At 33.3% G+C, this 26,334-nt stretch overlaps 1 protein-coding gene across 2 annotated transcripts in view; it reads left to right on the top strand.

Moving 5' to 3' along the window:
* The window catches only part of LOC118197515 (uncharacterized), a 54,097-nt gene that overhangs the window by 16,801 nt on the left and 10,962 nt on the right, over positions 1-26,334 (top strand). For both annotated transcript variants that reach the window (XM_035369031.2, XM_035369030.2), the window contains exon 3: positions 10,525-10,637. In XM_035369031.2, the coding sequence (XP_035224922.1) occupies positions 10,525-10,637 (113 nt within the window). The remainder of the gene's footprint in view (positions 1-10,524; positions 10,638-26,334) is intronic.

The raw sequence follows: 26,334 nt of genomic DNA, 5'->3' as shown, positions 1-26,334 counted from the left end.
ACATTTTTTAAATTGTTGATAATTTTACAACTATAGCATGCAGGTTAAATAAAGGCGTAAAAACCTTAATCGGAAGATAGGAACAACATAATTCAATCATTTTTACAGCAAAAAAAATGTACAATTTATAAACATATAAGAGTAAAGAAACTGAGATCGCTGAGCCGGGTAACAGATTGGATATATTTATAAATATATTTATATACGTTTGGCATGGCCGATTGAAAGCAAAATAGGAGGTGCACATCTACATGTTATAGTAGTCTTATATACAAAATTTCAACGTTCTAAGGCTACTCGTTTTTGACTTACGCGAGATACGCACATACGTACGTACATAAGTTCGTACAGTTGCCACGAAAAATTCTCTTCAGAATTAATTTTAAAGCAGTTTTTAGTTTTTTTTTGGGGGGGGGGAAAGTCTTTTATTTTGTCCTTACGTACAGATATTACGCAAAAACATCGTTAAATTGCATTCGAAAGCGGTCAAAGTGGATATTTTCGTTGAAATATGCTGCCTGAACCTTTTCGCAATTACAATACTTCCTCTTTACTTCGTATAAGGAAGTAAAAATCATGATGTTCATCGCCTAATGCCAAAACATGTTTCTCAGCATAAGGCTATGTACAGATTGCTGTATGAAAATTATTTGGCAGGTGGAAAATGAAAATATATAGTTGTAATTAATGAGACTTGGATATACTTATCTGATTGCAATAGAAGAAGATTGATTTACTACTGAAAAAAAGAAAAAAAGACTTAATATGTTGGTTCAGAGAAAATAAGGAAAGTTCTTATAAAGGTTTTATGTTTATTACTGGATTCTCTTATAGAGGAAAACTTAAAATAAGGAAAGTTAAGAAAAATGTCAAAATTAATTTGGATTAATATAAGAAATATGTTTCAACACCTATTTTTAAAGAAGAAATTCTATCTCTTTACCCAAACAATGTTCACGATCAAAATCGCAATAACAACCTTGTATTTAGCGTACATATATTACTGTAATCTACTGCTCTATTTTTTGAAAAAATGAGAAATGAAACCGTAATTGAAGCTATATTCTTTAAATACATACCATCCAAGTTCTTTGACTTGTCTCCTGTAGATTACTGTGCATCTAGACTTTTAAAACAAGCTCTTTATAAGCGGCATCCCGAAACATTGGATAAATCAACCTTGATGGAAAATTCCTTTTATCTTGGAAATCAAGACGTAATATGATAGTTCAACAAAAGGGCTATCAGATTGAACATATTCAAAAATAAAATTCTAAGGTTTGTTTATATATAAATCATTACAAAAATGTGTGAACACCTTCGGTATAAATAACTGGGATTAGAACTTCCACCCTTTGAGAACAGTCTGCCTCTGGCCAAATTTTATAATTCTTTTACAGCTCTTGTGCACCGCACTACGATGGGAAAGGACTCCAAAGATTATGCTTCATAAAGTTGTTTTTTCATCTTTGTTAGGAACTTAGACATGCCCCTGAATATAATAAATATATTATGACAGTCAGATTTGGTGTTTCCTTATGGCCCTATTATTTAAATGATGAAGAGGCTCTTGTTAATGAATTGCACCAAAATAGCAAATCAACTCGCAGTTCTTATGCCAGAGTGATTAAGATTGCTAGGCTCTAAGGAAAGTTCCCAAAGAGCTCTGAGTAAGGTTGTCACTGTTCAATAGCAAGAAGGCTGTAATGGGAATTGTAATGTAAGGAAGTAATTCAAATGCTTCCAGAATTGTTTCTCAAAAAGACTGTCATAGATTTTTGACTTTAATAGGCTATGCATAGTTATCTAGAGTCGATAATGCTAAATGGTATGATTTGAGTATCCAATGGAGTGTTTTCCTTCGATCATTACATTATTACAGATACTGTCATCAATTTTGTTAAAATTATTGGCTCCTCCAGTTAGCATGTTTCATCAGATATTTTGAACAAACTTCCCTCATAAAGTTATTTCAGTCAGCAGTTGTAGCTTTATAAATATTTAATTATTTAAAACAGGCAAATTGACATAGCATCCCAATCGATTTCGAGAGCAATCATCAGAAGCAAAAAGTTCTACAAAAGCGAGTAAGCGAATATCGATCATATTTATACCCTACAGGTGACCAGTAGAAGAACCGATAGCACCATCTAGTTAAATAAGTATAGGCAGAAATAGTAATGAAAAATGAAAGGATTAAGAATTTTAAAGACTGGTCATTAGGCAAGACTGGATTGGAATTAAAGTCATTTACTAAACAGGATAAATTTTTGTGAATGTTAAAAGCTTCAAGAAAATCCAATTCCCTAAGAGAACCAGCTTTCTGGATAATTTTAGCAAAACCAAAATCAAAATTGTGATTAAATTTCCAACTATGATTAGCTATTGAAGATTTGTTAATTTCACCTTTTCGAATGCAAGCTTCATGTTTCTTTATGCAAAACTTTAATGCTCTTTTTGTTTAACCAATATAACTTATGCCACACTGGCATGATATGCTATAAATTCCCTAAGAATTAAAGTAACAAATAGAATTTTTAAGACCTGAACCTCAGATTTTATTTATAGGCGAGAAAAGCTTTTCATATTCGCAAAAAATTATCCTGTTTAGTTAATGACTTTAATTCCAATCCAGTCTTGCCTAATGCCTTAAAAATTCTGCTAAAAGATGCTCCTTTCATTTTTCGTTAGTATTTCTGCCGACAGATGGCGCTATCGGCTCTTCCACTGGTCACCTGTAGGGTATAAATATGATCAATACTCGCTTTTGCAGAATTTTTTGCTCCTGATGAAGAAAGTCCGTTTTGCCCTCAAAATCGATTTTAAAAAAAAAAGGGACACTTTATGAGAGGTATTGAAAAACTGCACTTTTTGCCGTGAAACATTTGCATCAGGCATTGTCCCAGGCAGAAATCACCAGCTATTTAAAAATTAAATAAGTATTTGTATGCTGTACCTGCATCTTAATAAAATTTCTTTCAATTAACATGTATTTCATTTTCCCTTTTAAGTAACCCCTTTTTTCTCATAGATAGTTAACTTTGCGGGACGCAGTTTTGCTATACGCGTAATGTGTTGATGAAGTAAACCCCAGGTTTCGCAAGGGTTTGATGTATATATACAGTCAAGCAATAATTGATAAAAAATCTTTCTCTAGTGGCGAACTTACAGAAAGGGAAAATAAAACCAAATTTGAAAGTCAACCACCCTGTCAAGATATAATTTTTTAAAGAAATAAATCTAGTAGATGCGCTATAAGCTACGAATCTGCTAAGTAAAAATATTTTGCAAGTTAAAAATTGGAAAAATTATTAATTACATGCAGAATGATTTGAAATTAAATAATAAAGAGAGAATTAGCATAAAATTAAAATAATGTATATTTGTACTGTATTTGCCAGTGCAGTGGTGTTGTAATAGAGTATAAATTTTTATAACAATATTTATTTGTTGTATTTTATTGTGTTATACCTATATATAGTTGCGTTCGTTTACGTCTATTTATTACTTGCTGTGTATATTTATTTTCATGTTATTTGCATGAGTGTTTTAAAAATGCTATGTAATGATATGTATTAGCATTATCACAGTTACGCCAATTAAATGTTTGGGGTTGTATAAATTAATGGAATTATGAAGTTTATATTGGTATATTATAAAGAGTTGTACCTTGTTTTAAGGTAGTAGAATTACATCTTCACTATAATTTTATTTACGGTAGATGCCACGTAAATGTTTTCATTCGGATATTGTTATCGAATTTCCAAAGTTCCGCCCTTTTATACAGAAGCATGGAAAATACATCACTTATTGTGATCAGCAATTTGGTTTATATAATCAAAATTTACAGGATAAATTTTTTTAATTAAAGTGCAGTCGCTAAATTAGTTTAAAATGCATTATGAAAATTGCCAAGTAAAGGATTTTGTCATCAAATGTTTTAATTTTAGTCAGCCATTTAAAAACAAGCCTCACACCAAAAAAAAATAGTCTGAAGAACTTTGTTGATTTTGAGGGAATCCGACACAAATCCCTCTTCTTCAGGAGTTGGGGGGGGGAGATGTGCAGAATATTTTTTTCCTGGAAACATCTACACCAAACTAAGGTTGCTTTCTTGCCTAATTTTAAATTTAACATTGACAAGTTCTTTTCCAATGACAGATGCCTTCTGAGTATTAAGATTAGAGGTGTGTATAGCATTGCTGAAATAATTTTCTAGTTAAAATGATATAAAAGCATCTGTTTGTATGTTTCTACTTACATTCCGTAGTTATTTTGAATGGTATTTTTTCTCGTCGTTTAACATTAGTTATGTGGCGAAACATCGTCATGTTAAGCTGCTTCTATTGTGTGATAATAAGCATAAAACTTTATAAAATCATAAATGTTTCATAATGTCTCTAAATTTATGAAATTTCCTCCTCAGGCTTTGTTGAACACGTGTTTGGAATCTCTGTTGAAAAGCAGAGATTCTGGACAGTTTCCAACAAAAAGAACACTGCGCAAAAAAAACAGGGGGGAGCAGTTCTATACCTCACGTTCTACCGGGCCGATTGACAAAATTCAAATTGCGTTTTTCATGTCTCGAAAGCACGACTTAGGATATATATTAGATTTATGTATACCATTAGGTATTTTGACCCAAAAATGGCACATTTTCTGAAATAATATAGCAATTTTTTTTTCATATTTCAATTCTGTAACTCAAATTATGCCTAAATGTTATATTTTGTAAAATTTAGTGTGAAATTTACGCAGAAATTCAAAGATTTATCTTGTCACATTTTTTTCACATTGTGCCAAGTATAATTCATTTGGCGAACTTAATATATGGCAACTTTCCATTATGCCGGAGCGGAAAAAAACACCTCGTTCCTACCTTTTTACATTGTGCATGAGTGGAAAAAAAGTTACATTGTTTCTGCTTTCAAATAATTTTAACAAAGTGTCTAAAACACATTTGATGTTTTATCACTTTACCCAAATATGCCAAATTTTATAGCATGCTAATATATAAATTCTCATATATCTTCGGAGGGGCCCACCAGCGGCCGAGCGGTAAAGTCGCTGAACACCGGTAGTTCGGTCCAAGATTCGAATCCTGTGAACGGGCTGGCTGCATGGGCGTTTTCGTGGTTTTCCCCATGTGTAACGTGTATATGAGCCAGTTTCCCTTAGAAAGTCCTCCACGAAGGCATCCCTCCCCTTAGGCAGATAGCCCTCGAGGCTTTGCCATAATCACACACACACACATATATCTTCGGAAATTTTGAATAAAAAAACTGATTTTTTGCTGGTATGCTTAGAAATATGTTTACTTTAAGATAGCAGTAAAAATTTTGCAGTTTTTAATTCAAAATTTTTCTGAAAAATTTGTAAAATATATTTTAAAATACTAATTTAAAAAATAAATCATAAAAATGGGGAGAAATTTATCTGGAATGAACCTGGATTTCGAAATGTGAAAGGAAAAATTAAATAAGTTTAATAAAAAAAAGAGAGATTAATAAATATATACCAAACTCAATTAACACTGAGGAGCTAAAATTTTGAGAGCTAATTTTTTTAAAACTACTTGTGCGATTTTTACAAAACGTGGTAATTTGGCGCAATTTGAGTTGTAGAATCGAAATATGAAAAAAAAATTGGCATTGCATTTCAGAAAAAGTCTGATTTTTGTGTCAAAATACCTATATTAGAACAATGCTATATATAAATCTAATAGATATCTTTAGTCACGCTTTCGAGACATGAAAAATGCAAGTTTAGTTCCATCAATCGGATCGGTAGAATGGGAGATATAGAACTGTCTCCCCCCCTCCTCCGCAGTATACCTAATTGTGGTCATGTATCTTCAATCTATCATTTTAAGTACTTTACAAGATTTCTTACCAAAAATATAATATTGAAGATGACAATTCAGTTTTTAGTTTAACATAATAATAAAAATGTGTAGCTTTTATAAATAAAATACTTTTAAGTTTTACGTAGAAAATGATCATGTTAAAAATATTGAAATTCCCCATTTTTCCCTTGAAAAGGTTTTATTCCTGTTAATTAATTGGAAGCTCCAGATGATTATTATTCATATATATTAGATGTGGCTCATTCAATGTAATCGCAGTTAATGTTATCATTTGGGTACTGTTGTCAAATTGAAGTCCTGCCTGTATATATGGAGAAAATGCTCTGTTTATTGTAAATCACCAATTTGTTTAACCCTGCAGTGCTCGCGGGGCATATTGTTACGTTAGAGGTCACGCGGCGTCTTACAGACTCCAGGTATAATTTTGCTGTACTAATATATATTTAGGTCATTTAGTTCAAATTTATGAATGCAAAGGGATTATTGATGTAACGCATGTATATTTGTGGCATCATATTACAAACACAAATTAACAAAACTTCAGTTTACAGTGAAACTTAATTTTATTCAAATTATGCAAATACAAGTGAAATTATCTCATTTAGTCAGTTGCACAAATTAGCAATCAGCACATATTTGCTGAGCGTGTTCTAAACATAGAAATTTTTTACAACTACGGCATTTGTACTTAGTGTACTTGTTCTTGGAACGGCCACATTCATGACATCTCTGCCTTTTGGTAGCTCGAGCCTCTTCTGTAAGCTGAACTGTACCCTCATCTGGAAAAAGGCTCTGAATATCCTGCTTGAGATGTCTAGGTAATGGTGAACACTGAAAACGTCTACGCAAGGAATCATCAGCTAGATTACGACCCAAAAGTTTTAAAAACTCGCTGCATCTGGTGCTGATTGATAAATTATTTGCATGATATGATATTTGAGCCTTTATAGCTGCTACATTCATCATACTATAAAATATGATCATAGGCCATCTGTTTGTTTTCCTGGCGACATTATAAGTGTAACACAACTGGTCAACAATATCAACTCCTGATTTAGTTGCAGTATAAAAGGTTATCATATGTGGCTTGCTTTTTTCTCATGATTCATCAATTGCATCATCTTGATGCATCAGAACCAGCTTGTTTTTCTTAGTCAGCGTTGAGTCATTCTGAAACCCGAACAATGATGTTCTTACTTCCCGATTCTTTTTTGAGTTTGCGTAAACTCTGGAGGGATTTCACTCTTATTCATCCTCATGGTTCCAACCAAAGTAAGATTATTCTGAAGCAAACAATTAGCTAAATCTAACGAGGTATACCAATTGTCTACAGTTATATTGCGACCTGTTCCTGAGATTACAGAACTCAGCCGTTTCATAACATCTGCTGGTTTGTTGCTAATTTCGAATGGACCTGCAGGCTGCTTGCCAGCATATATTTCCAGGTTTAGAGTGTAGTACATCCTAGCACCTACTAATGCAAATAATTTTATCCCATACTTATTTGGTTTACTAGGGATGTACTGCCTGAAGAAGCATTTACCCTTAAAAGCTTCTAACTTTTCATCAATTGTACACTGAATAAGCATTCTTACAATTTTCAACAAATGGAGAAAACACATCACGTATAGGCGCTAAATTGTCAGTTATCTTCCTTATCTCTTGTGTGTCCTTATTGTCAAACCTCAAACAATATAAAAGGAACCTAAATTTTTTTTCAGACATTATAAGATGGCATAGCTGAATACCCATTTTATCAGAGGACCATATCTCCTTGGTATTTGCATGATTGACTTTTCTAGATGCACAAATGTATAATATGCCTAGAAGCGCTTTTATTTCAATTATGTCGGTCAAATGTACATCCTTTTCACGTGAATAATTTTTCTGTACTGTGGATATCTTTTCATTTGTGAATTTAACTGTATTCGACAGCATGCCGTTGTAGAAAAAACATGGCCAACATTGCTCCGGCATTCGAGCATTCTTCATGACACTTTTCACCCCTGGTAAATGAATGACAATATTATGCCGCTGAGTGCGTATATTTTTAGGTGGGGAAAAGTTTGACCGTTTTGATGATTCCGGCCTAGGAAATAATTATTTGCAATATAATCATCACTATCGCTATCATTGGAGTCTATTTCTTGCTTGTAGTCTGTGTTTTCTTCTCTTGTTTCCACTCTATCTTCTTCTATATCACTATAATCATCAAAATCATCACTTGATTCATCTTCTTCCATAAGCATACGTAGTACTATTTCTCTATCACGTTCGCTTGCCATATTGAATTTTTTCTGAGAAGTCATCTTGACTCTGAAGGTAAGAAAATAACTAATAAAAAAAATTGTTGCCCATAAAAATTATAAATGCCAAAAGAAATACATTCTAACATTTAGAATTATATTCAAACAATTTCTTTTACCTGTCACTAAAATGATAAAAAAAAAAAAAAAAAAAAAAACACTACTAAGGACAGCTGTTGATAATTTTAAAAATTAAAATGCTAGAATATATACATTTTAAAATACTTACATTTAGAATCAAAAACGGCCGCGTGGCATCTCCTAAACTCCAGTAGTGCCACATCAGCTTATAACCTCTTCCTCTCAGCACTAAAATGAAAATGGTCTTGTTTCTATGATTTCTACTTATTCGTGTATAGTTGACAGAAAGGTAGATGGCAGCACAAGCTTGATCTCGCATCCATTTATAAAGCCATTTAAAAAAAGAAACATCCCTGGGTCTCTGGGACGCTGCACGAGCACTGCAGGGTTAATATCATCAAAATTCTGTGAAATAAATTTTAAAATTGAAGTAATGTCGCAAAATAAAGTCACAGCAAAACAAACGAAGTCAAATCTGTCAAGTGACAGAGAAATGTTGCCAAGTAAGGGATTGAGCTGCCAAATAGTTTGGTTTCAATGACAGTCAACTATTTAAAATTCGGCAAAAGAGCAACCTAAGTTTATGTAGATTTGGAATAACTTTATCAATCAATCGATTAGGGAGCAATCAGGGAGCCAAGGGGGGGGGGGGAATTCTACAGAAAAAGTAAAAGTCTCTAAAAACACCTACAGCAATATAAGGATTCTTTTATGTCTTAATTTAAATCTTGCATTGGCATGTTCTCTTCCAGTGAAGGATGTCGTCTAAGCAGTATCAGTCAAATAATTTTCAGAAACATTATGAACCATTCATAAATGAACTTCTTAATGCAGTAAAAGCATTATGAGCAGTTCATAAACAAATCTGAAGTTTCCTAATTGAAATGCTAGGAAAGTACCTATTTATATGTTTCTTAATATTTTTATATTGCATTAGGTTAATTGTATTGCTAATTTGAAGGATAATTTTTCTTATCATTTCTTGTTATCTAAATAGACATGGACAAAACTGATCACATTAAATGGTAAAAGTCTGCATAAAAAATATGTAGCATTTTGTTTCACTGCTGTTGATCCTAGATATGCAATACTTTCAATTACAAAAATAAGAAAAATATTCATGATTTAGCATTTTTAAATTTAAAAAATTAAGTTTATAAAAATTATTAAACCTTTTTATGTCATCTTTCAGGCAATATAGTTATACTTTGTGAAAGTTTTTATTCATTCTAAAAGATAAATGACAAATAAATAACTACTATAGAATAAAAATTCATCAAGATATTTAAAGTTTGAAATCATGTTCAGAGATCATACAAAAGTTGAAGAGCAAAATATTTAAATTTGTATGTATCTAAAAATGAAATATAATTTTAGGAAAAGATTTCTGATGTTAACAGATTTAGTAACAAACATTGGTATGTGGTCTGTTGTAAAATGTTCTGATCATTATAAATTTTTCCAAAAAGGAGATTTTATTCACAAAATTTTGCAGAATTCTCATTTCTAGAAAACAGTGGCAGGCTTCAGTGTTGGTGTATAACCAACTTAAAACACTGTTTTCGTAAATCAAAAGTAAAAAATATTTCTATTCTAATGAATCTATTTGTATTAGATTATGGTTGTAAAGTATTAAAACTGCAAGTAAAGTGTTTGCATTTTTTTTTTAAAGTATTCACCAATTTATAAAAATATTTTTGTGGAAGTTTTTAAGCATGCAAAATGTAATAAATTTGCAAAAAACATTCTGTGCTAGAAAATCGCATAGGAATATCACTAAATTAAAAGGAAAAAAAAATCGACTGTGAATTGTAATTTGCTTTTTTAAGTTATCCATCAAGAAAATGAAGTGGCAAAAGTTCTATGTTTTGAAATTAAATATCTCGATTTTTATCACTGAGTTAAACTTTTTATGTTTAGAAAAGTGTAAAGTTTTACTATGTGTAATTATATAAGCATTGAGGAGCTGTTTAAAGAGTTATATTTCATAATTTTTACAAAAAAAATATTTTGTAAATTTAAAAATATCATATTATGTATATTTGTATTCTAAATACTTTTTTTTATAATTAAAAGCATATGTCTGCGACTCGTTGGGAAAATAAAGGGTGCATAAGGTCTTTGTGAATGTTGTGTATGGTTATATGCACATTTAAAGTAAGAGTAAAAATTTTTATTTATGTACTTATTTATTTATTTTTTTATATTCTGTATTGAATAATTAAACTAGGTGCTATTGTAACTATAAGTTTATTTCTTATTTTTTTTAAGGGTGCTGCACCAGGACTAAAATCGCAGAAATCATCTGCGTCACCAGTGCGACAGTATTTGAATCAGTTTGTTCCTTTCCTTCTTGAAGGTCTAATGAAACTAGCTTATGTGAGGTAAGTTTGAAAAATAAAATTATAATAGATCAGAGGTTAAGTTATTGCACTGGACCCTGGTTCCTGTACATCTTTATTTTCTAGAGGAATTGTAATTTTAGCCAGAGTGCACCAAAGCACTAAATAAGTATGTTCTGGCAGTTTTTTATGTAACTGAACCACTACTTCAGCAGAATTTTTTTTTATCCTGAAAATTTTAATTTATTAACCCTCTGGGCGGCTTGGGGTTTCGCTAAGAAAGCACAAATTTCCCAAAACTATTATGAAGACAAATTATTTTTTTGATTTCAATGTAAAAACTCTACTGGTATTTCATACCTGGATTTGTTTTCTTTTGATATATTGCCTTAATTTCGTTAACATATTTTAATATGCACGTGTATATACGTTCTTACAGATATTACAATAAATATTCTAGGCCGTATATATACAGCCTTGCCGCTTAGGGGGTTAATAAGCAAGCATCAGCTATTGAGTCTAACTTTTGGAATATGTGCCTCTGTTTTCCTGAGAAGCAAACCTTTGGATGGATGTTGAGACTTTGAAGAAAAGAAAAGCTCCTACCCACATGTCAAAGACTTATTCTTTGAGGGGAAAGTGGCAAATTTACAACAGCTGATAAATTTTTTGTTCCCAAAAGAACTAGAAATGATTATCCAGATTATGCTCTCTTCCAGCATTAGAGACTTTCTGTGAAAATGACCATGTCTTTTGAAAATAATGTAACTAAATACAGGGTATGAAAATTGCCACTTGTGAGAACTTTATTCTCAGCTTACAAATCAAATGACATATGGGGAAATTGTTTTTCTTTGTGACATTCTGCTCAACAGCCAGAATTATATTTGTAGGGAATCGTGGTCAGATGCTGTTAGACTTCCCTTTTGTTTTCTTTCCTACACATATTTGTTAAAACTTACTTCATATTCTGTTATTGTTAATGTAATTCTCATTATTTTCATTAATGATGCTTTAACTGTTTTACAATTTTGGCACCAGAGGAGCTATTAATTTCAAGACTCGCTTTTTGTCCGAATCACTTCTCAGGTTTTTGCCTCCAAGTGGTATCACGATGTATTATATTTTTGAAAAATTAAATAATGAAGAATCTGCATATATGTGCGTTTTTGGTATTGTAGAAAAATGGCGACACCTGGAGCCACCAAATTTTTAATACATTTTCTCCAGCTGTCATCTCGAAACCTAAATTTTGAATTTGAAATTTGTTTCGGATTTATTTCATATTTTGTACAAATTTAACTCATTTTTGTTCAAACGCAACAACTTGAAAGTGAGAAGTAGCGACATTGTTTGAAAAAAAAATTTTTTTGGTCCCACTGTTGCCATTAAGCAAAATGTAAAATAATAAACCTTCTATTTTAGTTCACAAATTTGGTTATTTGAAAGCAACATGTTGCCACTACCTCAAATGGAATACTTACTATCTCCATGCACCAGCATTTTGTCATTTATAGCATACTTAACTTTCAAATTTAATCTTTCTGTTACTGACCAGCAAACCAAGTGACTGAAAAGCAGCAAATGTAGTTCTTAAAAATATTTTTTCTACCTTTTTAATCTGTTTGATTTAAATAATAAAACATTTAGGTCACAAGATGTCTTATTAAAAATATTGAATATTTCTATGAAATGACTGTGGCTGGACTCATTGAAATCATCATGAACTTTTTCTTTTTTATAATAACACTTTTAGGCAACTGTCCACTCTGACTAGATTTCAAAGAAATAATACTGTGAATATATATACACACACACACATATATATATATACATATACATATATAAATGCATGGCAAATCCCAGCGCTTTATTGGGAATTCTAAAGATATGTTGAATTTGAATATTTTGTGATTTTACTCTTGAATTTTATGTGTCATAAGTGCAAAGAAGGCGATGCTTAATAATAAAACTAAAAAAGACAAAAGAAAATTAATTTAGCAGGAGTGAGTCCAAGAGTGGGCTGGCGACTTGTTCTTCAAGAGCATAGAAAACCTTAACAAATCCTTTAGTGTGTGGAAAAAGAATGGTCTTTTTTTTCTGCTATTCCTTGAAGTAGTAGTTCATAATACTGTATATTTAGAGCTTAAATTTGGCTGGAGTCTGAATGAACTATTTAATAGTTTCTAATGAAATTATAATTCTGGCTGGAGATCCAAATAAAATTAGGGTTGCTATTTTATTATTTAACTATTTATCATTTATTTAATAATTTGTTAAATTTTTATTTCATGTTACATATTATTGAATTTTAATTAATTAATTTTTAATCAATTTATTAGATTGATTACTTTACTCATTCTTTAGTTATTTTATTTACTTATTTTTGTTCCTGTTTTCTAACAGCCTTCCGTAGGGTTCTGGCACATCTAATTTTAAAATTAAATCTCTGTCTTACGTACTTCATAGACTTCTATGTAAAATACTCTTATTACAGGAACATACATTTCCTTTCTTCAAAATAAATACTCCATAACATGATCTTTAAATTATTTTCTTTTAATCAGAACATAAAAAGATTTACATGCATAATATTTAGAGCTCAAAGTGTATTATATAATGTTATACCATGGCACTTCCTCAGATAACTATGCAGTCATCTTTTTTGTTGTCTACCAGGGGCGACACGATACAAATTCAAAACCTTGGAGAGACGAGCAAAGTCCTTCCAAAGAGTTGAAGGGAAGGAAAAGTTGTATGGCTTATTTTTCTTCTTTTGATTTGCTACTGCCTTTCCCACTGGTTTTGACGTCTTCCCAAGGAATAACTAGCATTATATTTTCTGGGACATCAAATTTGTCACAGCTGCACTCATCACAGTTTTCTATGTAATATGCAATGTATTTGCATATTCCTGTGAAATATTACCTTTGGGAAATTCTGTGGCTATGTTCTTTCAGCACCATATGCCATGCTGTAGGATCATCACGATATTCCTTAAATATTTTCTCTTGTTCATATATTGGTACTACTAAATGAACTTTCTCTGATTCAGAGTTTGGTGAAAAGCAATAAAAGTCCATGATTCATTATATAATCTTGTCTGGTCCAATTAGAAAAATTTTCATCTTTTGGTTTAACTTCGAAAGATACCTTGATCTTTCTGTATCCTTCAGCTGTTTTACACAAATTTCTGCTGCACTTCTGTTTGGCATATCAATAGTTATCATACAAATTTCACATAATTCTCCTTCATGGTTGCATATATAAGTGTAACAATATATTGGCTACAAAATTAGCTCTTCCGTGAATGTATTCCACATTCAAGCATTCCATCTTTAGGGCATCTTTGGTATAGCAGAGTTTTTTTCTGAATCAACCTCTACTCCTTCACCAGTAATCCAATGACCAAGATACTTCACTTCACTTTACTGCAAACAAAAGCACAGTTTCTCGCGATTTGCTTTAATTTTGAATTGCAGCATCTGTCGAAAACTGTTTCTAGATCAGCTACATGTTTTTTTGAAAGTCTCTAATAGTATTATAATACCATCTATACTGGTCATCAAAATTAAAGGATAATGACAGAAATGAAACATGACTGATACTTAATGAAATATTATTATAAATTTGTACGAAAGCATTAGTTAACATAAATTACAGCGTTTGGCAGTTGATTATTCACAAATTATTGACATTAAAATCAAATTTATTGAAATTGGAAAATAATGGAAAAATTTGGTCACCTCTTGTTGAAAAAAATTTTCTTTAACTCCTTAACTGCCGTAGACATGTATATATGCCTTGCTCAGCCGATGCGTTAACTGCCCCAGGCGTATATATATATATATATATATCCTCTTCCGAAATGCTAGCATTGCTTTGCACTGTTACCAGTAAAATTATTCGCAAAGCCTTGGAATGGAACACCACAATGAACTTGACAGAGTATGCAAAGGAGGATACTATTTAAGAGAAGAAGGGAAGACCTAGAGAGGGGGATGTTTCTGAAATGGTGAAAGCAATGACTGCCCAGTTATTCGTCTTGTTTCTGAGTAAAACATATTTTTTTTATTGCGTGTGTTCCATTTTTGTTTACAGTTTTCAGTATGTACGAATATATATGACAGTGAAATACACGATTACTTTACATTATCTTCAGGATCAGACACCTCAGAATATGATATTACATTAGATGAAAAGAATTGCGACTATTCTCTGAAAGATGCTCAACATTTGGTACGACTTTTTATAATAATATTTGCCTATGCCACCTCCACGCTTTCCATTTAGGTATACTGATTTTACAAGATAAACACTAAAACCTGATATTACACTCTACTGGTTTAAAAATAAACTGATCAAAACTCTCATTTTGAGGGATCTTTTTTATTATACAAACATCATTTTTATAATACTTTTACTCTAAACATTAAATTTTGTATTTTCATTTTTTCTTTTACTCTTTATTTTGTGAAAGTAAACAGGTTAGATAGCAAAACTTGCATTTATTTTCCCCCTAATGCATTGCATAACTACGAGTGCCTGTGTAAAAAATGGTGAGCCTTGTACGTTTTCCGTGGCAGTTAAGGGGTTAATATGGTGTATGGTCACCTCGGACAGATATACGCACCTCACATCTTCATTCCATAGACATTACCAGAATATTGATCAAGTCTTGTATATCGATGGGCAACTTCGGTACTTTCTTGTACCCAGAACGAGAGTAACGGGTACAGACAAGTACCCGGTACGAAATACCCGTTACTCAAGTAACCGTTACTTTGAAAAGTACCGAGTACCGAAGTAACGAAATACCGGAGTACCCTACTAACGGTTTGCTGTACCAGAGTATCCTAGTAACGATTTGGAGTACCCTAGTAACGATTTGGAGTACCGAAATACGCAGCTAACGATTTTGCACACTGAAGGAACTCTGCCACGTCACCACGTGTTTCATTTTATATGTACGGAGTAAGATTTTGAATATCAGAAAACATGTCAACTACGGAAGTGTCTGAGGAGCAGGAGAGCGCTGCGGGTTGTTTCTGGTGTTGGGTTTGTGTAGATTGTCTTTGATGGCCAGTGGGGGTTGGGAGGATTGGCGCGGGAAGTGGATGGATGGAAATATTTTCGCTTTCGGTTGTGTCTTGTGTGCAGGTGCAGCAAAATCGATGGGTGCTCTATCAATTTCATGAAAGAGGTCGTCCATAAATGATGTCACGCTTGGAGGGGGGTTAGTGAAATTGTGACAGTTTGTGACAAGACGGGCAAATAGTTTGATTAAAATAAAAATGTTTAAAATCAGCAGATTGAATTTTGAAGTTATTTTAAAATTACCAAAATTTGAAGGTATTTCCTTAATTGGGGCAAAAGCAACTTTCATGTGATTTTTTTTTTTTTTTTAACTTGCATTCCTTTCTTTCCAAAAAAAAAAAAAAAAAAAAAAAGGCATTCAGAGTAGGTTTTGAGAATAGGGTAGCGGAAGAAATTGTAATTTTATTGCTATTGTGTATTAATTATGTTTTTGCTATAAACTTTTCTCTTATTTCATACAAAATAAGTGCACGAATCATTATTATTGCTATATTTACAGATGTCATTAAAATGTCATAGATAGTTTAAATAGTTTAAATTTAAAAATAAAGTCTGAAATATGATCTATAACGTAGTGCTACGTTTTTGAATTGCACTACATTATAGATCATATTTCAGAGTATAAGTTTACGTAATATTGCGTATAAATTTACGTAAGTATAAGTTTAAGTTTAGTTGCAAGTATAAGTTTACGTAATATTGCGTGGCATGTGACAAAGGGGGGGAGGGGGTATGTTGAAGTGTGACACTTTGTGACAAAGAGGGGGAGGGGGTCCAAAATTTACAGAAAAGTGTGACATCATTTATGGACAGCCCCAAATGAGCATAGTTGCGTACTTGAAAAACGTCGGAAGATTTTCTTTGTATGATATTGAAGGAAGGGAGAGTACACTATGTTTTTTTTGGCTGTGTTGTGTTGTGTTGTTGGAGGGAAACAAAGAAAAAAAAAATCGGAAAATAGAAATTTTGATGCAACTTTTTTAGTAAAAATGTCGCAATAAATTTAAAATAGAAAATTAACTATAACTAGCTGTGTAGCAACCTGATAGGATGCAGTTTCCTAAGTAAATATCAGAAATTTAATGATCAATTTGTTTTAACATGATATTTTTTATTTATACGGATAAATAACATACCACAGAAGTCGTTTAATACTGACGATTCGGTAGTAAAGGGCATAGGGATGCGTAGGGTCTAGACATTACAATAATCACAAACCTTTATCCCACTTATAGATAAGATAATGACCTTCAGTACCACTGCGAAATAAAACTTATTCAAGCTACCAAATTTTCAAAAAGATAAATCTCTTGTTCTCTACTGTCCCCTATATAGTATATTAAAAATTCTGAATAAAAAAGTAAGATAATTTAAACATTAAATATAACATAAATGACCTTGTGTGTTTAATTGTACAATACTGGCATAAAATAAAATTTACACATTTATTCATATACACATGGTTGAAGAGCTTTTCCACAAAAAAGTTTATACTGTTCCTTTTTAAATTACATTTAGGTTTATTTTGAGTTAAATTTGTACTTTTGGAGATTTGGCATCATACAATAAACAACAAAATGATTGGAAATATTTTTAAAAACAAAAAATATGATTTTAAAAAATGCATAAACATATATATTTGATTTAAACATTTTGAATTACCAAAAGCACTAGAAAATGAGGTATGTTTTGAAAAGTGAGATAATGTAATATATTTGGATGTACTACAGTAATAAGTAAATTTCAGTAAAATGGTTTAAAATATTTTTAAAAATGCACAATATGATTTTAAAAGGCACATTCAATATAACAATTTTGAATTGAAGATTATCAAAAAACACTAGAAAATAAGATAGCAAAGGGTTTAAAACTGTGAGAGCGCAATACCTGGATGCAGTAACTGCTGTAAACACAAAAATGCAACAGAATGAGAATTTTGAGTGAAAGATTATTAAAAACACTAGGAAATAAGGCAGCGCATGTCTTTAAAACTACGAGAACGTAATATCTGGATGCTGTAACAGCAAAAAGCAACAAAAATATTTGTAAAATTGCATTATATGAATTCAATAAGTACACTCAATATAAAAATTTAAATTAAAGATGATTTAAACACTAGAAAATAAGATAGCATGCTTTCAACTGTATGAGAACTTAACATATGTGAGTACAGCTAAGTAAATAATAGAACTGTAGAACTTTATATTATATTAATGATCTAAATACAATTTCAAAATAATATTGTTTTAAGAAATTGACATTTGAATGAAGTAATATTTAATTAAAACAAATAAAACTTTGATAGGCTGTGCAAAACGTTATAAAATTATCAATTTTTTTAACTTTATGGAAATTTTAGGCATTTAATTCCTTCTATTTCTTTTTGTAAAGACCACTTAAAATATGTAACGGAAAATTAAGCATAAAAAAATTGACTCCCAGAAACAGTTTTGAAAATAATGCAGCGAAAATAAACATAGAAATAAACATTTTAAGCTGAACTTAGGTTGGAATTTTAAGAAGGTCAACAAATGATTAAATATTATAATTGTAATGTAAGAAAATTAGTTGTTTCAACTTTTGTCCACTCAAACGGTTTCGCCGATCATTCAGTATTAATTCAGCTTTACAGAACACCCTTTCGCATGGCACTGAAGTAGCAACAAGGCCTAATTTTTTCCGTGATAATTCATACAAATTAGGAAATACATTTTTATTCTTTTCCCACCACTCCAGTGGATCAGATTTCATGGAAAGAATGGGCTCTTGCAGGTATCTTTTCACTTCTGCCACAGCTTTGTCGATCGCCGCGTCTGCTGCGGGAGCTGATGAAGTTCGAGAGTCTTTAACTTTACTCTCAAACTCGAACCAAACCCATGATTCGTCTATCTCTTCATCATCCTCTTCCACATCCTCAGCAAGATTATGGGTAGTTTGTGCAACTACCGATAACTCACAGATGCGACATCACATTTGAGCCCCAATTTTTTTATTCGGGGGTCAAGGAGGCTTGAGCAATGTCTTCTCTTGAATCGATAGTTGTAAATCTATTACCCAATTCACGTTGTAGTACTAGTACCACATTTTGTACTTATTCATTAACACTTTTACTAAGCAGATTTTCACAGATTTTTTGAAGTCCGCCGATTAACACAGGCGCCATAGATGCTGACAAGTATTTTTCCGAAATCAACTCGCGAGTCACCTTTTCAAAAGGTTTCAAAACATCACAAAGATGTTGGACACTTTCCCATTCTGGCACATCAAGAGCCTCTGGGGGGGTCGTTCATCAAACCCATTGTAGAACGAACAGCGTCTTTCAGTTCAAGGAAACGTTTTACCATATAAAACGTGCTGTTCCAACGAGTCTTCACATCTAAGATGACTTTTAAGTCTTTTCTCTCCTCGCTAGAGCACAGATATTTTCGCAAATTTTTTGCAGCGATATTACTTCTCCTGTAAACTAACACAGTACCCCTAATTTTCGTTAGAAGGTCGTTAACCTCGTTTAGAGAATTTGTGACAGCCAAATTGAGAGAGTGTGCAATGCATCCTAAATGTTTTAACTTTAGTTCGCTGTCGACAGCGTTAATCATATTTTTGGCATTGTCAGTCACTATTAAAGACACTTTTTCCATCGGAAAATATGGTTGGCAAATGTGTATGATATTTTCTGCAATATTTTTGGCTGAATGACGTTCATCAAAAATTGAGCAGTCAATCAGTACTGTTTTCCTTTGCATGTGTTTGTCAATAAAATGGCCTGTCACGGCCATGTAACTTTCAGCCTTTTGGTTGCTCCAACAGTCTACAGTCAAACAGATATTTTGTACAGCACTAAGAACGTTTTTTAAACTATTCTTTTTTTCTTCATAAGCAGCAGGAAGCAAGGATTTAGAAACCGTTTTCCGTGAAGGTAAGGAATAGGTTGGATTCAAAGCCTTTGAGTATTCTCGGAATCCCTCATTTTCTACTATACTTATTGGTTGTAAATCCTTATATACCATATTGATCAGTGCGCGATTGATTACTTTTTTTTTTATGTACATCCATCGTATTTCTCTGGACAAACTGCATTATGCTGGACTGGGATTTTTGTGAAAATACACCAACAATATCACAAGCACTGTTGCCTACCGTAAGTTGTGTAGTCTGCTGGGATGTGCATGGTTGCCCACCATCTGCAGGGCTAGTGACAACAGAACGGGCTGCAGCGGCATCAGTATCATCAACATCTTGATTCGGCAAAGCGCGTTTCTCGTGCAGATTTACACAAGGGTGCTTCCTTTGCAAATGTTTTTTTTTTTTTTTTTTTTTTTTTTTTTTTTTTTTTTTTTTTTTTTAAATTTCCTGTTGAACCACCTTTGATGGATAAAAGGTCTTTACAAATGTCGCACGAAACTTTTTCATCTTCATTAGTATAGGAAAAGTGCTGCCAAACCAAGCTGAATTTCCTTTTCTTACTAGACATTTCGTAATTCGATTTTTTTTTTCTGAGGCGTAAGAAACTGATAGAGACTAAGCAATTCTATAACGTACCGATACTCACCAGTACGAGACAAGAATGAATCTTATGGGAAAAGTGACGAAGTTGGGAGATGGTCATCAGCGTCGTCAGATAAGCATAAAAAAAAAAAAAATTCTACTAACGACTTTCGCTGTTTATTCCAGCTGCAAATTCTAAAGTCAGCACTACGCTGTGAAAAGGGTAAGTGCAATATTGCGTGATGATTCTATTAATCAGGCATGAAAGAGCAAAAAATGCAAAGGAAAAAAAGAGAGGGACATGTATGTTTACATAAACATGTCCAGATAATTTCCGGTATTCCATTCGATAGTTTTTCCCCCCTCAAATAAGCTCCAGAGGGAGTTAAAAAAAAAAAAAAGAAGAAGAAGAAGATTCGGACTGCCAGGTCAAAGTTCACCTCTCTTGCTATCGGAGGAGCGTCGTCACGTCCTGGGGGGTAAAGCAGGCGTTGATAATCCTGCGTTAGACACGTGACCTGGGTTTAGTTTTTGGCGAGATGAAAATCTGTTTTTAGAAGGGGGAAGAATTATCATAAGTGGGTCAGTTATCTTTGTTCTTTCATTAGAAAAGTTTAAAATTGTGTCTGTATTGTATGTTGATTGGCTTAGTGACATTTTCTGAAGTAGGTACAGCGGGATAAAAAAAGGATCATATGATTTACGTTGCCTTATTAAGCAAGCAAACGAAAAATATTTTTCATAATTTATGCTAAAAATATGTTGAGGAAAAGGAAGTAATCTAGTTGGTAGTTGATTCGATTCACTAATCCAACAACAGCAACTTACCAAATCAATCATTTCAGATCCATGCAGTTTTTCTCCTACAAACGATGAAAAATTAAAACATGCACAATTCGGATTGCAAATCATCTAGCGCTCCCCTCCCTTTCCCTCCTCACTATACCGACTCCAATCACAAACAAGCAGTGCCGGCGACAGTACCTCCAACTGCTACTATTCCCCCCCCACACACACACACACAACAAACGGCCTTTCAAAAAATTTCCACTATTTCGCACTCGTCCTCCAGCGCACACAAAGGCAATTAATTATACTACCTCAAACTCTAGTCTCCGTGACGAACGGAACGGAAGTTTCCCCCTTTCACGTTTGCCATTCCATGCCCTATTTCAAGGCCATTCATGGACACAAGGAGCGCATATCACCATTTCGCAAATACAACCAGATACTACTGTCCTCGTACCAAAACCGAAGTGAGCTGAACCCTCATCAATCCTCCAGTAACGAATACCGAGGAGAGACACATATTTTCGTTACAAAGTAGCGAATACCAAAAAGCACCCGTTTCGGTACAGAAGTAACGAATACCGAAAAAGTACCAATTTCGGTACTGAAGTATCGGGTACTTGGATGTACCGATTTACAGTACCCGTTACAAAATACCCGGTTCGGTAGTACCGACACATCACTAGTCTTGTAGAATTGCACGCCACTCTTCTAAAAGTGTACTTTTTCAGCTCTTGGATTGTCTGGGGAGGAATTTTGGCTCACTAAATTTTGGCTCACACTTGGCACCTTAAGCTATCCCGCACATGCTTCAATCAGGTTCAGTTCAGTTGAGTAAGGTGGCCAATTTATTCAAGTGATATCTTCTTTTTACCAGTATTCTGACACCATATTGCCATCCATTAACAAAAACTCTGGGCCAACAGCACCCATAAATATTCTAACTGGGGTTTTAATACCTCTTCCCTGTATCTCAGAGTGGTTACGGAACCTCCTTGAAAGATGTGCAGCTCAGTGTGGCCATTTGCCATGATTCCTCCCCAAACCATTCAACTGTGATCGTGGAAACAGGATACTTTATGGATAACATAAAGCATACAGTCGAGCTTCATTAAGCTTTCATACAGCAGTAGAATGGCTAATTAGAGTTCCTGTGGCAGCTTGAAGTTCGAAATCCAAATCTCTTGTGGTTGTTTTGCAGTTTCTTTGAGCCTACAACGACAGAAACAACATCAGAACAATGACTGTCTTCTGATGCAGTTGTTGCCCTTGACTAGAGGGTCTGTCAACTGATCCAGTGCTTAAAAAATGACTCCAAACTCTTGATATGACACTTTGAGAGACATTCAAACCTTGGGCGACCTCCATTTGTGCTTGATCTCCCTTGATTCTACCAATTATTCGCCACTTTTCACCTTCACTTAAATTATGCCTTTAAGCCATAACTATTCAATACTGATCACTCTCAGAAACCTAGTTCACTTTAAACAGCACTACAGATTGGATTTCCAACATGCATCCATTGTGCACCACATTGTCAATCGTCAAATTCGCATATTTTTGGTACTAAAATATATGTGGAAGTGCAATTTTGTGTTCAGTTGTATTTAATTAGCATAAATAATTGCAACATTAACTTAATGAGCATATTACTTCTCATCATCCTTTAATTTTGATAACCAGTGTAAGTAAAAGGAAACAATCATATCTTTCATGCTGCTTTGAAATTTATCAATTGATTTTCAAAAGTGACTGGAGCAGTTTTCAAACCAAAAGGCATTTGAAGGAACCCAAAGTTCCAAAATGGCAGACAAATGCTGTTTGGTCTCTGTGTATAGGGAAAATGCTCATTTGTTTGGATGTCATATATGGTTTATGTTTAGGAGTATCAGTAAGTCATCCATCCTAGGTAATGAATCTGAGTCTGATGTAAGAGCATTCAGTCCTTTGTAATCGATGCAAAGTCAAAGCTTTGGTTTGGGTACAAGAACCATAGGTGCAGTGTATAGTGATTCACCATTCTTCTATTATTTTCTTTACCAGCTGACCATCAAACTCCTTGTTTAAAGTATCATTCTTCGCTGGAGACATCCGGTATGGGTTACTGAAACTCTGATTATTCCTGGTATTTCTATGGTGTTTAGTATAGGGGGTTTCTTCTACACTTGGCTGGAACGCTTTCATTAACAGAGAATTGAGTTTTCCCTTTGGTTTTCAGTTAAATGTCTTCTTTTATTTTCTGTTGATTGCAATATGTTAAATTCCGCATTTTTTCTTTCTAGATGCTCAGGTAGTTCAAAAATGTCATCATATTTCTATTTAGGATTGTCGTGGTAATATATCTATTATTTGGAAGGTCTAAAACCATTCCAGCACTACGTAAAAAATCAGCTTCTAATAGTGTTATCTTTTGCTGTAGGTAATGCAAATAAAGCTATTTGGATTGATCATCCTTTAATTTCAGTATCTACTTGGGTCATATAAACTTCTGTTTCCTTGTGACCATCAGTATGAGAAGCATTCATACTGGTTTTCCCAAATTCTATTCCTCTTTCTCTCAAAAGATAATATAATGTTTCTTCTGCTATAATGTAGCTGGCTCCAGTGTCGACTCATTTCCAGTTAACCTGTTTATTTTTATTCTCAAAAGAGTCCTCTGAGGTTCCTTGACCAAAAATGTTTAAAGATAAAATGCTCTGAAACTAGCTTTTGCTTTCTTAAAAGAAAAGCAGACAGGACATTTAGTCCTAATAAAGCCTGACTTCCCATAATCATAGCAAGTAACAGTGGTCGATCCTAATTTTTTGCATGCTCTTTTGATGCGGTGGTTTTTACTTTGTTATGGATTACATCTACAATTTTGGGGGGTCATGTTGTTGAAACTTGAAGGTTTTTTTTTTTACTATTGTTTTTATATCATTCAGTTATCTGAAAAAAAATTTCTTTTTAATCTGGAGGAGCTCTTAATTTGATCTGCCAGTGTCAAATTTTTAACTGTTCAAGTATTGTCAATTTTTATTCTTTAAGCCACCGATCAAAATAGTTTTGTAAGTCAAAAGTCTAGCCAGGTGTTTTCTAGATTTTACCTGTGTTGAGTAAACAGCCATCGAAATTTCTCAGCACTCAACTAGGTAAACTACCCGTTTTGAAATTGATACCTTCAGAAAGGTTAATTGCCTCTCAAACAAGTCCAGATATAAACTCATATAGTCTGTTTTAGGATCAAGGTTAGGAACTAACTTGTTCAGTTCTAACTTGGGCATTTATTTATGCATCTACAGAAGAGGACACCACTGCAGATTGTGCTCTACTAAGAATAATACTAGTTGTAATTTTAATTTCTCCAATTCAAACAATTCATTGTTTCCATTTCTTTCCTATCATTTATGATGTGGCAGAAACATTCTTTCTTGTAAACTCCACTTGGGACTAGCGATTATAATATTGCGTATTTCAGGAATTTTAAAATTTTCTTATATCACTACACCTAGTGTCTCTGCTTGTTCAACTAAATCATGTTACTTCCCTTTTTTGCTAAATGTTAAAATGAAAGTTTTTAAATTTCCTTGAAATGTACACCTAAAACTTTTAGTATGCCAACATATATAGGGTTTTAAATATTTTTATGTAGATTTAGTACACGTAATCAAAAGCAAAAAATAAAACAATAACTCATTTTACATCACTTTCTGTTGATTTTCTGAAAAAAATATGCAGTACTTTATAACGTATAAAATATGCAATACCATTTTCAGATCATAAACTATTATAGGATGCTTTCAATAATTTGCATTAATGCAAAATATAGTAACCTGAGACTTTAAATTTCTGTACCCTTTTCTGTTGTTCTGTTTTCAAACCAAAACAAGGAGTCATTTATTATGTTTGACATGTAATTAATTTTATTATGTATTACACTCATGTCCAAAATTATGTTTACATGCATAAATTCACGAATTTCTCAGAGACTATGACATATAATTTAATGAATATTCGTGGAATCATACATAACATGATGACACATAAATGCAAAAGAAAAAATTGAAGATCACCTCATATGATATAAAATTGTAGCATGAAACAATAAAAATGGTAATAAAGTGTGACAAAGAGAGTTAAGAAAAAAAAGGAATGATTCAGAAAAAGAATTAAGTCTTACGAATTTAATATGGAATATGATCTCCCCTGACTTGTACACACATATCACAACGTGTTTTAAGGCTGGAAATAACATTGTTAACCACAGTTTGGGAAATTAATCTCCACTCTTCCAGCAATGCCGTCTTCAGAGCATTTACATCTCTAGGAGGAGGATGTATACGTGCAATTGCTCTTCCAAGGTAGTCCCATAAGTTCTCTATCGGGTTAAGGTCAGGAGAGTTTGGTGGCCAAGATATTCGCTTAATGTCTTCACTTTCAAGAAATTCATCAACGAGGTTTGCTCGATGTGGACGGGCATTATCATCCATAAATAAAAAGTCAGGTCCATATGCACCCCTGAAAAGTCTTACATAAGGATCTAAGACCTCATCTCGATATATCTGGCCTGTCACAGATCCGCTGCTGAACACGTGTAGGGGCGTACGTCCATCGATCATTATTCCACCCCATACCATCACACCTCCACTACCGAAACGGTCACATTGCACAATGTTCGAGGGATCATTTCGTGTCCCTGACTCCCTCCAGATGTAAACACGTTTAGAATCACCAGTTAAACTAAACCGCGACTCATCAGTAAAGAGAACATGGGACCATTGATGTTCAGTCCAGTTTTGATTTTCTTTACACCAATTAAAGCGATCCCTCTTTTTCTGTGAAGACAGTAAAACACATACCCTTGGCTTTCTGGCATAAAGGCCTTTTTCATTAAGCCTTCTGTATATTGTTTGCTGTGATGCAACAGTTCCGGTGGCGGCTGCAAGCTCTGAACTTAACTGGCGAGCAGTAGCCTTTCTGTTACGACGGGCAGTTAATGCCAGATACCGATCTTCAGAAGCAGTTGTCATTCGTTTCCGACCTTGTTCAGGCCTCCTTACAACACTTCCATCATTTTGAAATTGTTTCCGTAGCTTAGAGACTGTCTGTCTTGAAATATTCAGACATGTGGCTGTTTCCATGATTGACTGCCCTGCTTCTAAACGGCCGATAATTCGCCACTTTACAGATTTTTCCAAATGATACTTCGAAGCCATAACATACCGCTTTGAGTCCCTACACACTGAAATCAAACGCTATGTTACAGAAATTCACTCAAATATTCAGTTTGCGCAAAGCGCTTGATTCACCCTTGGATGACGTAACGCCTAGATTTGCATATCACAAACCGTTTGATTACTTTTGATTGGATAATGCTAATTAGGCTTGG

Source organism: Stegodyphus dumicola, chromosome 4 (assembly GCF_044657685.1).
Source record: "Stegodyphus dumicola isolate Sdum_Otavi_A_Nest chromosome 4, ASM4465768v1".
Lineage (NCBI taxonomy): Eukaryota > Metazoa > Arthropoda > Arachnida > Araneae > Eresidae > Stegodyphus > Stegodyphus dumicola.
The sequence above is the reverse complement of the archived record's forward strand: the minus strand, read 5'-3'. Positions and strand labels throughout refer to the sequence as shown.